At 39.1% G+C, this 12,962-nt stretch overlaps 1 protein-coding gene across 1 annotated transcript; it reads right to left on the bottom strand.

The window, feature by feature from the left end:
• Positions 1-3,747: 3,747 nt before the first annotated feature.
• On the bottom strand, positions 3,748-12,111 carry PPDPFL (pancreatic progenitor cell differentiation and proliferation factor like). Its single transcript, XM_020790976.3, has 5 exons — positions 11,884-12,111; positions 8,754-8,856; positions 7,626-7,718; positions 7,287-7,386; positions 3,748-5,792 (listed from the first exon to the last, which is right to left on the bottom strand). Exons 2-5 carry the CDS (start codon positions 8,806-8,808, stop codon positions 5,780-5,782), a joined length of 261 nt encoding a protein of 86 aa, XP_020646635.1. The 5' UTR covers positions 8,809-8,856; positions 11,884-12,111; the 3' UTR covers positions 3,748-5,779.
• Positions 12,112-12,962: the final 851 nt, after the last annotated feature.

Raw genomic sequence — 12,962 nt, 5'->3', positions numbered from 1 at the left:
CCCACATAACACAAATTTTGCAAGGTCATGATGACCTTACAATATGGATATAATCAAAACTGCTCAGGGTTCTTAGAGAGAGGGTAGGCCCATGGGCTGAGCAGAGAGCACCTTAGCTCAAAATAGTGGGGTAGGCCCCCTGCCTTGGACGATGAGCTGGCAATCCTTGGACATCTCTGAAGAGTGAATCTCTCTCATTCATGCTTGGAAAAGGATGCTGTTTTAGCTGGAGAGCAAAAGTGAACAAAATATACCCCACAGGCTGCATGCAGCAATCTCAGCATCCCCAAACTGCACCTATGCTCCCTCTCAATATATTTTGCTAGGAAATGGCCCTTTGTGATATTTGGAGTGTGTGTGTGGAGAATTTCACTACATTTTCATCCCCTCTGGCCTGTGGTTGTAGGCCCAGAAGGAACTGTTTTTTTTCAAAACCAGAAGTGACATTTTCAGTCACTTCTGATTTTGAATGAAGGCCAAAAATAGGCCAGAGAGGCTTAAAATATGCTGAAATTGCAGAAAGGTTGTGAGGGGTCTTTCCCAACAGTTTTAATATTTGAGCATGTCAGGATATGGAGGGTCAGTAGTGTTGGGAACAGTTTCAGACACCCAAGGAGGGTCCAGGAGGTTGCATGTGTGTCCCCAGGTGTTTGGAAGTTGTCTACTCATGCTCTAGTGCACAAATCACTACGTATTTGCATCTTTACAATTGAACATCCTGTACCTGTAGGACTGAGGGCTTAGGGAGCTTGTTCCTGTTTAGATGCTCACTTCAGCAAGCCATACTTTACAAATCAATGTTGCAGAGAATTTTTCACTTCCATGAATTTCCCCAAAAGGAAGACAGCCTGCCCTTGTCAACCATATTACAAATATATCTGGAAAATGCATTATTTACAGTCCTTATCAGTCTGCAGGCTATAGCATAGTTGATAGAAATTAGTGCTGCTTCATATGATTGCAGCTTTCTTCTTTCTAATCCTTCTTCTTTTCCACTGCCCATCCTTTGTCAAAGTCAAAGGTTGCATAAATATGGCTGTCTTTCTCTTCCCCCTACCCTTAAAATAACTTTGTGAGACAGGATAGAGTAAGGAGGCATGATTAATCATAAGTCATCTAACGAATTTCAGTTGTATTGAACCTTGATTCCTGAATGCAAGGCACACATCATTGTCAGTAAGGATCAAATTAGACAATATGCTTAGTGTACTTTTAGAAGAGGTGCTGCTTTGGGTGCTGAAAGATTACTGTTTCCCATAATATGTGATTTTCTAAAGGGCACAGAAATCTTTAATGAGCCAGTGACAATGGGCATGCAAACAAAGCTGTGCTATTCCCTGCTTGTCCAAACACTAATGAAAGCAACCTAATTTGCCAAAGCAGATTGAGGCAAATTCTTGTTAGAATAAACAGAGAATCTTTTCCTCTTAACAGAATTTACATTCTAATGACATATTAATTGTATTGCCTGATTCTTACCCTGTGTCCTTTGACTGGATCATTGCCATAGGAGAGTCTAGTTCAAATAATCTATACTTATGACTTATTTGTTTAGATTTCTTTTAAACTTGTTTAGACTTCTATTTTCAACAGGAGATTTTTGTCTAGAAGGATGGGGACTGTGGCATATGACAGTACGAAACAATTTTAGGAAAAGATATAAATATCAGATGCACTGCAAATGGCACAGAGGGCACCATGAAGAAACTGAGCCTTATTTTCTTGAAAGAAATGACATGCCTTAAGAATATGATCTCAAGACACAAAAGTATAGGTGTTGTATACTTAGCGGCACATGCCTGCTGTTACAAGACATGCAGGAGAGGAGATCGCTCATCTGTAAGAAACAATATTTTAGGCACAGGGTTTAGTAGTGCAAAGGCAGTACACATACAAGCTTGATTTTCTGCTAATGAGTGTAGTGGAATTCAAAAGATGACATCATCCCTGCCTGTCAATCAGAGGATAGGGCAGGAGAGGCGGAGCAAAAAGGAGAGTTAGACAGTTGGAAGAGACAGTTAAGGACAGTTGGAATGAGATAGGGATAGGGAGAATTAGGGACAAGAAGATGGGGAGAGAGTGCTAGGGTTTAGGAATAGCTAACAAGGGGTTAAGAAAGGAAATTGAAAGAGTAAAATATATTGAACAAGCAGGAATGAACACATAAGCATAACATGAGAAATACCAGTGATTGAATACATGATATGCACACCTGACACAGTTATATATTTGATTCTCCTTATGCTTTTGTTCATTAATAAAAGAATATTTGTTAAAATCGTTTGATTCCTAAGTTATATAAGCATCTCCTCTGTGTGGGAATTGTAGCGGTATTAGGAGAAATACCTGGTGGCAGCAAAACGGCGTGTTTACCTTTGTGGAGCCCAAAGGAAATAAAGGGGCAACAAGGGCGATCATCACAATGAGCATCAACTAGTTCTCTGCTTTTGGAGCCAAAGGAATACCTAATTATTAGGCTTGTCACCTGGTTTAAGATACCTTAGTACATTAGTTAGTTAAATAATTTAACCAGGGAATTCACATTCAAAAATATATCATACATTTTGCATTATTAATAAATGTGCAGGAAATAGGAGGAGACCTGAGGTCTCTTTGTACTGCTTATTCACTCCTTTTTCCCATCCATACTATATTAAACTGGCCTAGCTACACAGACTGATGAATTGATTTGGTTAGGAGCAGCATATTCCTAGGGTACAGTATTTCCATAATTCAGGTCATTGATGGTATGCTAAAAAAAGAGAAGGGAATCAGTTGTTTTTTGAATGTGACTCAGTGCATTTGGAGACAATTCTTTCCTTATCCAAGACAGAGAAATAACTTGCAGAAAATATTATTTTTCTCTAATGATTTTGACAGCCTCTCAAGAACTAGTAACAAAAATGATATTGAATTTAGCACCATAGATATGGATTTGACAGAGATACCTTTCTTGTTAGAAAAGCAGGACACACTGGTGTTTCTTAGTTCAGTTGATTTAGTATTCTTCCCTACAGCCTTGTCTCCCTATATTTTTCTCTGGCAGTATATTCAATAGCCTTTTATATTGGTTTCTTTCATCAGTCCCTTGATGAAGAGGGTGTTCCCTGACCACATAGAATTAGAGTTACCTGTTTTATTGTTTTATAATAAACTGGAACTTGGATATAGAACTATAAAGATATTATATATAATTCCATAGACCTCATCCTTTCTTTGCATTTTTGCTGTCCTTTTAGTTTGCCCAACTAAATTATTGATCAAACCATCCCCCTACAGGCTTTCTGGCAGTCTGGTCAGAAATCATATGAAATCCTCAACACCAGTATTATCCCAATAGATAAGGAAGAAAAACAAAATGAATTTTTGATTGTAGCTTGTGCTTCTTAATACATACAGACTGTGACCCAATATTCCCAGTGATTTCTGACTGCTTAATAACCTGATCTCGCTAATTATTAATCAGTTGTACAAAATGGCTAGATAGCAAATAAGAACCAGAAATTCATAAGAATGTCAGGGGCAAATAAGATGATATACGCAAATTTATGTCAGGAAGCCATTTAAAAAGCCCCAGAAAATCTGCAGCAGTATATAATTTTGAACAGAACTGTTCAGGAGGAAAGGAGGCAAAGAGAAGTAGTATTTTTTTCGGGTTGCCTATTATTTACCGAATATTGACTTCACCCTCAAAGTTCCAAGTATATATTGCAAATTGCTTCTTGATGTTCATATAAATAATCCGAATGCATATTTGTTAAGCTTTATTAATACAAAACTTGGTTTAAAAATAGATAATATGTATATTAATACATTACTTTGATAATACTATACAATATTTTTACACATACAAAGATGAATAATCTGTAAGAAACTGATTCCACAAACCAGACCTTTTCTCTTCACGAACTATCTGTCCTGTATACATTTAGTTAATTCTACATTCATGTCTTCCCACTGGGCTTTTAAAAGAAGTATCAAGTGTCTAGGTATGCAAAGCAGTATAATGACCAAAGAAAGTTTCTTAGAATGTGATGAGGCACAAGGTCCTGCAGATCTGTATGCAGCTACTATAAGTATATACTCAGCGCTTTAAACTCTTTATGAAAAGCAGAAGTATATCAAACAAAAAAATTAGCTGTAGTGTGTACTGTAGATATTAAATGGTCAAATTTAAACTGGGTAACAGCCACAGATATCCTCACTTGGTAAGATTATGCAACCAATATTATATAAAGTTAGTAAATGAAAATACAAGATACTACAAAAGAGGAAATTTTTTAAATCACATAAGGATGGGGTGCTTTTTAATGCTTGAATTCCAATTGTTCTCTTCTTTAAATAATAGGGTCACTATGAGTGGAAAAATCCAGGCATGAAACAACTTGGCAGTTCCAATTGCAACTGAAGCAACTGCTGAAAAAATCTACATTTATGTAAATCCCATATATTGAGTATGACTAATCTAGCTGAAACTCCCAAAGTACTGCTTTACTCAAACTTTTTACATTACCTCTTGCACTAAGATGTGGTGTAAATTCTGCTTAATATGCTTGATGACAAAAGCAGCAATACTAATCTATAGCCAGGTTCTAATGAAATCAATGAGGCCAACATCCAAATAATGCATTCAAGACTTAGCTATACGTAAATGTGGTTTCTCTCCTTAAAGAAAAGTCTTCCATAAATAAAGTCCAGAACCCAGCATAAAAATAATTATATAAATCACAAGTGAACTGCTACTAATTAATGAATTGTTGCTTGCATTTCTGGCCTTGTCCAGTTGTATGGCTTTACATACAACCGGGAATGTGACTGGTGACTCATTTGTTAGTGGCCATTCACCACCAAGGTTTATATAATTATATTTACAAATAATAAATAATGTCATGACATCAACTTGATAGTGATTTATGGCAATATTTTCCAGTGTTTTCTAGATATAGAGAAGTGGTTGCCAACCTTGGGTAACCCCGGGTGTTCTTGGACTGCAACTCCCAGAAACCCAGGCCAGGACAGCTGGTGCTAAAGGCTTTTGGGAATTGCAGTCCAGGAACACCTGGGTTACCCATGGTTTAGAACCATTTGTATACAGTACTCAGAAGTGGTTAGCCATTCACTTTTTTCTGGAGTCACCCTGCAACTGTAAGCTTGCCCAAGGCCATCCAGGTTGACTTTTCTCTTGGGAGAAATGAGCTCCCAAACTTTGACTCCATAGCCAGATACCTAACTCATTGAACTGTCAATCCCCAATAAGATTATGAACATATTTTTCACATATGCCCTTCTAAGATTGGCAAATAGGAGCAAAAATCTATATTTGGCATTCTGACAGAATCCAGTCTAAAGAGAGAGCTCAGCTAACAAAACATGAGGTCTATGGGGAACGGTTATTTGTTCTATGATTAAAGAAGGAACTATTATAATGAGAGACATAACCACACATCATTTTGACCCAGACAGTCTACAGAAGTTTTCCATGTACAATAAACCAAAACCTGGCTAATTAACAGACACAAGAAGACTTTTCATTTGCATTTTTTCCAGTGATATGCAAGAGTCATTATGAAACACAACACCTGTTCACTATCAAGAAATCTGTATCAGACACACAAGATAACTTGATTATCGTCATATGAATATGTTATGGAAACGCCCTTGGAAATCTGCACTTTTCTTGCAACTGAAATCTCAGTTCGTTCTCTTCGCAGAGCTGAATGCATTTCAAGAAAATTATTCCCTGACAGTAAAATCATTCCAGGATTCCTTGTTGTCCAAGTCAGCTGTTGGCACTGCCAAGAAATTTAAAAGTAATTTATAGAGAGAATATATAACATAAATGTTTAAAGAACATTGGTAAATATTACTTAACACTACAAGTAAATCAAATCACTTTAATCCATTACTTAAGTCATTAAAACTATAAAAGTGTAACTTTGTTTTGCAGTTTAGCTATGCATGATGTTAGCTGGAATTAATCTTTGAACATTACATATTTCTAAAACCAAAAAAAATTCCATTTTTTAAATATGAGAAGAATGATGGTAATAGGACTGACTGAAAATAATGAACGACTTGGAGTCCCTTAGTAAAACTGCACACTGCAGGTTAGAGATTTTAACATTATTTTCCATAGTGAACTATGGAAATCTAATTCCCCGCTGAGTCATGATGTTCCCTAGGTGACCTTAGTCAAGTCAGCCTGGCCTATCTCACATGGCTGCCATGAAGATAAAGTAGAGAGAAACACTGTTCTACTCTTAAATTCACTGTAAAAAACGTGAGACAGACATGCAACTAGGAACTAAAAGATTTGTTCTAATATACTGATAATAACTTGTTGTAGTGCAAATATTTGTACAGAAAAGAAGAATTTATTTAAAGTGAAATATTCTAAGCAGATCACCTATGACAATGGGATTTGCATTCAAACTGCAAGTTGCTGTAGAAAGGCAGACATATTTTCAATAAAGGAAGAGGAAGATGAGCAAAGAGGCATACAGGATGTCTATTTCAAACAAACTAATGGTGTTCCTCATTGGGGGGGGGGGGAGAAAGGAGACTGGCTGTGGTTATTTAGTTCAAAGTTAAAGCATTCAAAACCCTGAGTGGATTTTTTCATGTTGTTATGATTATGCCTTGTCCTAAAAAATCTAGATAAACAAATATTTGACAACCAGTAGATAATCTTGATTACCATTTTACTCTGTCATAATCCCACTAAAATCAAAGTCACTATACTTGGCTTTTCTTTTAATAGTAATATCCCATTCCTAAATGTTGAAACTCAGACCTACTAATTTTAATGAGATTTATTCTCAGCTTTCTGGGTGTTATACAGACTATATTCATTCTATGAAACAGGAGAGCTCCTTCACTTCATGGAAGGCAAGTGGATCCAGTGAAGGCTATCCACTGGAGGAAGAAGATGGGGAACTAATATCTGCAAATTCCCCTCTGCCCCCACAGTCACCTCTGCTGCCTACCCTACTGCTCATGAGCATCCAACAGTCGTTTAAGTTTATTCACCCCCAAAGAAAAGGTGGAATAGGAAAGATTGCTTCCTCTTCTCCTTTCTTTGATGCTGGAAGAACGATCCAGCCCAGCTATGAATCCAATTCACTGTTTTTAACCACAGCTAAAATGAGGATTCAAACCATACCTATAATCCTTTTTAAAATATATATATATATATAAAAGCATTCATAGGCACATGAGACTTCCCTATATCCAAATGAATATTAATTAAAATGAATTGTGTATCTCCCAGGAGAAGCCAATCTTACCTGCTGGCTGATAAGGTCTTCCTGCTTACAGTCTGAGGTGCTGACTCACAGTGGAAAAAGCTTTTTATCCACCAACATCTATCGAACACTTCAGGTAAACCTGTATAAATGAACAGAGGCACAGTTTCAGTGAATATATGAATAATAAAATTCCAAGGCCACAAAACAGCATTTACTTTTAATGAAGTGAAAGTACCAGAGAAAACAAAGCATGCTTAAGTCTCATTGAAAATGTATGGAAATTAAATGCACCACTGAGAACACTGGTACAAATGACTCTCATAAGCACACTCAACTTTTTTTGAGTTATAGCTAATAATATTAATAGAGCCACAGTACCGTGGAGGTGTTTGTCTTGGTCTGAGTAGGTCAAGGGTTCAGAACAGCAAGATGAACTGCTTGAAGAAACACTGGCATCAGAATTTAGTCGGGCTGTACATGAAAAATAAATGTTGCAATACATTCAGAAAAGGAGAGGAAACATTTTTTCATCAAACATTTTAAGTATATTTTTTAAACAGTAGATTATTTGCAGTTCAATCTGTCTTTACTACAGTCCAACAATATTTCATGTGGTACAATGCAAAAACACACAACAAAGGAAGCCAATAGCTTCACATGAAAAAAGTAATTATTATCATAATTAAAACAGTTTTAAATAAGAATGAAGTAAGAATACTTCTTTTAGGATTAAAGGTTTCTCCCTTAGAACCCATCAAAAGACATACAGAATCAAATTTAGGAGAAGTAACTCAAACAATGTAAAAAGGAAATGTTTGGGATTGTGCTAAATTCAAGAGGCCAGTATCTGTAAGGTTGGCATTTGTGAACACTGACATATGTTTATAACTCTTCAGGAGATAAGGTATTCACAGAACATTCACATTAGTGCCCATTTAATGAATCGGATCCACACCTATGTTGTGATGAGCCTTATGTGCGTAAATTCATCATTTCACATTACAAAGCCGAATCACAGGAGCAAATTTTTCATCTATGTCTTAAGTGAGCTACAATTTAAAAAGATATTCATAAACTGAATAAATAGAGGGGGCACTGACAACATGACTGCCCTGTTTTGTAGTCTAAGGCAGAGAGGGCTAGTCAAAAGGTTGCCTAATCACAGCATGTCACCCTCAAAGGCCAACTGCAAAAACAAAACTCAGTTTTCTTTTGCTCTAGAATGCCTCTAGGAGTGGTAGTGTCATTAAAACATTTTGGGTTGATTTTTCATAACTGGGACTGGTGTAGCCCTAGGGGATCCTGGAGACAGAAATTTGGCTTCTAGACCTGTCAGTGTTGTCCGGTCCTATTTAGAATCAGCTCCAAACCAATATAGCAACATCATTTGTAACATACATAACTATGTCATTCAATCTGTCTCTTTCTATAGAAACACACATATTCTAGAATCATGTCAACCTCCTTCAGACCATTAGAAAAAACAATATTCAGATGAAAACTTACTTCTGTAGTACTGGTTCTTGGCCAGAAGACAGCCAGCTGAGGGCACAGCTGCCATTGCAAAGGTACTGGCAAATATCAAAAGTCAAAAATTATGGAAAAACACCTGGAGGCCAAAAGAAAATGTGCAATGTTTATATTAATTTTCTAACCACACTAACAGCTAATACATATACAACAACATGTATTTCTCTAGAGCACTGTATTACAGATTTGTATCACAAAAATTATAGACACTACAGATAGTAGACAATGGTTTCTTGAGGTAAACAAAGGATTCTTTTCCATTTATATCTTTCCCTTATGTGTGCAAAGTCCTGAAGCTTATGCTCATTACACGAAAATGCATCTCTCAAATTATACTGCTACAAGATCCAATTTGTACCTCATCACTTGGCAATGTATATGTAAATAAATTCTCCTGAAACTTTTGGGACCATTCTAAATTCAGAAGATGGGTATGCAGAGAGAAGGAGTTTAGGAAGAGAGGAAACTGCAATACACAGAATAAGAATATTTGTCTATCTAGTGTAACAGCGTCTGATTTGGTTGGGAGTAGCTTTGAGGGATTGTTCAAACCAGCTGCTAGATACAGATGCCCAGAATGGAAACTGGCAGTTTCTGCATGTAAAGCATATGCTCCGACACTGAGGTATGCTGCAATGAAGCTTTTGTTACATTGCTCCCATGAATTTATACAAGTATGACTTTTCAGGTCAGAGAAAATTCATAGTGTTCAAATCAGTGCTTATTTCCACAACAGAGGTACTCCAGCTTTTGGGGGGAAGTGTCAAAACAAGGCAAAGCAAAGATATTTGTCTGTAACCAGAGTACCTATGGGGCCAGTTAGGGTGTTCCTACAAGCCACTGAAGTCTCTTTCACGGGGGGGGGGGGGCTTAAAATGCTGGCATTTAAACAAGAATACCCAGAGGCAGTTGCTGTATCAAATGAATGCACCAGAGCAGAAGGAGATTGACAACTTGATGCTCCAGTGAAATATGATACATTTTCTGGAAACAATCCAAGCAAACCTCACCAGACTCTATTTATTCCCAGCCACCCAACAGAGCAATCATTATGTGCTCAGGCTGGGCAAAAAGACATCATTTCTTAGACTGGCTGTGTTCTAGAATTTTCTTCCTTTTTATTTTAGGTTGCTTCACTGAGTCTTCATTAAAGTTAAGATAGATATTTGAGATAGATAACTGACTCTGTTGTACAGGTTTTGGTTGGGTAGGTCAGAGCTAGGGACTCTTCCCCAGAAACATCCTTGATTTCTATTTTTGTGTACTGTATATATTTGCTGCTGACCTTTATTTGTAGAATCCTTTTTTTTCTTGCTATGGGTGTCCATTTATGTTCCAACGTAAGTGAATGCCAAAGACAGAGCGTTCCAATTTTATTAAGCAATGAATAGCCACACTTGAGTAAGTCAGATTAGTGTAGGCACCCATCAGTCTCGAGAGACTATAGTATTGTGCTCTGAATAGAGGACTTGGAACAGTGCCTAGTGTGGCTGAGAAGGCCAATTCGAGAGTGACAATCCCTTCCACACTCAAGACAAATACAATCTGTTCCCTGTCCTGCTCCCTGATTTTGCTGCTTTCGTGACTGCCTCTTTGCCTTGGCCTGCTGGACAAGGCTCTCTTCAAAATGGGAGAGGACGTGATGCACCGCCTGCCTCCAGGCTGAACGCTCAGATGTCAAAGTTTCCCATCTGCTGAGGTCCATTCCTAAGGCCTTCAGATCCTGCTTGCAGATATCCTTGTATCACAGCTGTGGTCTCCCTCTGGGGCACTTTCCCTGCGCTAATTCTCCATACAGGAGATCTTTTGGACTCCAACCATCAGCCATTCTCACGACATGCCTGAGCCAACGTAGACGTCGCTGTTTCAGTAATGTATACATGCTAAAAATTCTTAAAAGCCAGATTACTGCCTGGGGACATGAAGAGGAGATGTTCCATACTGCCAACTCATAGTTTTCTTAAGCATAGCTTCTGGCTGGGGGAAAGGAAGCAAACAAGCGAGCTGGTAGGAGCTGTGTTTACAAACTGAAGGTCCAACACATTTCCAAAGCAGTGGCACTGCACAGTGCCCCCATCCCAGGTCCCTGCCCTTCATTTTCCACATTTTCTTCTACTGATCTGGAAACATACAAATACTTGCAAGTACTTTTGGAAAACCAAGAACAAAACTGTTCAGGCCAACTCCTAATAAGTTCCAGGTGGTTCAGTCCTGATTTACACGGAAAATACTTAGATATAAATTGGATCTTGTAGCATTCACATATAATACTGAAGATCAAAACATTGTGCCAATTGTAACACTTTTGCTTGGAAAGAAAAAAGTCCAAGCAGTACAAAATCCAAAGTACTTTTACAGTCTACAGTCCAGAAACATAATACAGAGAGGCAAGTACTGGATTATCCACTACTGAAACCTAAGTCATATTAATTTCAAATGAAATATTTGTGAAGCACATTATCATACTGAAAGTTAATTAATCATTTTGGGCCGTCAAGTAAATTCTGACTTATGGTGGCCCTTTTCAGGGTTTTCTAGGGATTCACAAGTGGTTTTCCATTCTTTTCTTTTGGGGTCATTCTGGAATGATTCAGCTTCCCCAAGGCCATACAGGCTGACTCTTCCAGGATGCAAGGTGGGGAACTGAATTCCCAATTGCTGGCTCCACAGCCAGGTACCTAAGTCACTGAGCTGTCCAGCAATGATAACTGTGTGTCCCCTCAAGTCAATTATGACTTATAGTGACACTTTCCAGGGTTTTCTAGGCAGAGAGTACTCAGAAATGATTTACCATTTCCTTCTTCTGAAGGGCATCCAAGGATTGTGCAACTTGCCCAAGGTTACCTGGGCTGGCTTTTCTCCTTCCAGCACAGTCCAGCCTTTGGCTCTGCAGCCTAACTTACTGGTCTATCCAGCCAGCTATTACTACTGAAAGCTAGCCCACACTATAAATCAGTCTCGATGGTTCCCATTAGGTGACAAGCAAATTGCAATGAATCGTCGTCATCGTCATCATCTTAGACCGTAGAGCTGGAATACTCCAGCGTGGGATATCATTTACAGGATTCCAGGAGAAGGAGACCTATAAACACGAAATTCAAGTTACCTGGATTTCCCCTTAGACAAAGCACTTTCCCCTCAGAACGGTCTTTTTCCTGCAGCAGCAAAAGGGGTATTTCCAGCACCTCGCGCTTCTCTCTCAGCGCTTCAGGCACACAAAGGTTAAACTGCAGCCCGTGGCAGGAGGCCTGTCGCCCGGTACAGTCGGCGACGAGTTCCCTGCAACAGCGAAACCTTCTCTCTCTCCGCGCCCGCCAATCTTCTTCTCCTCTGCCTCAGGACTGGCTTTTTATAGGGAAGCGTTTGGCGGGGGACCTGAAACTTGAGCTGGCTGTCGGAGGGAATGGGGGGGGCGGCGGGTTCAAGTTAACGTGCGCCCCCTCCTCCCGCCTCCGAGACCTGTCCTCATGAACCTGGGTCGGGCCAAGCAGGGCAAAGTCTCGCCTCCTTCGCTCCCTCCACAACGAGCAAAACAGCAACAAACAAGGACCGGGCTCTGGACACGTGCCGTCTGCCTGAGTGATGATAAAAGCGTGCGTGCTCTCCCGTCAGGCAGCGTCTCACTTAACTAGTTCTGCGAGGGAAGGGCGAAAAATCCTTCCGCGCCCTTCTTTCTGGATTAGGTTTTTGAGGTGCGGGTTGTCCTTGTCAAAACAGTTAGTGGCCCTCCCACCCAGAGAGCGCTCAGCACAAAGTGCTCAGAGTTAACAAATGGGTCCTTTTAAGGAGAAAAGCGGGGTAAAAGATATTTTGAATTAATATAAATAAGAAGCGAAAACGCATATTGTTTTATTGGGAGGTGAAAGGGTCTGTTCCGTTTATGTTCGTGGTTTCCCACGCCAAACTACTCCAAGAGCCCTTTCAGGTAACCACGAAAATTCGGGTGGTGGACACTGCAGGCGTTTGGAATCATTATGGCGCTCGCGCGCGCGCACGCACGCACACAAAGAGAGAGAGAGAGAGAGAGAGAGAGAACACAAATGTTTGTGTGTGAGAAAAAGCAGGGTGAGAAAGCATGTGAATGGAGGGGAATTCACATTTTGCCTTTATTTATTATTATTTATTTATATAAAGTCTTTATATACTGCCTATCTCCTGAAGGATCCTAGGTGGCTTGCAGTATGT

This window comes from Pogona vitticeps, chromosome 4, assembly GCF_051106095.1.
Source record: "Pogona vitticeps strain Pit_001003342236 chromosome 4, PviZW2.1, whole genome shotgun sequence".
In the NCBI taxonomy this organism is placed as follows: Eukaryota; Metazoa; Chordata; class Lepidosauria; order Squamata; family Agamidae; genus Pogona; species Pogona vitticeps.
This window is presented reverse-complemented; position numbering and strand designations above follow the sequence as displayed.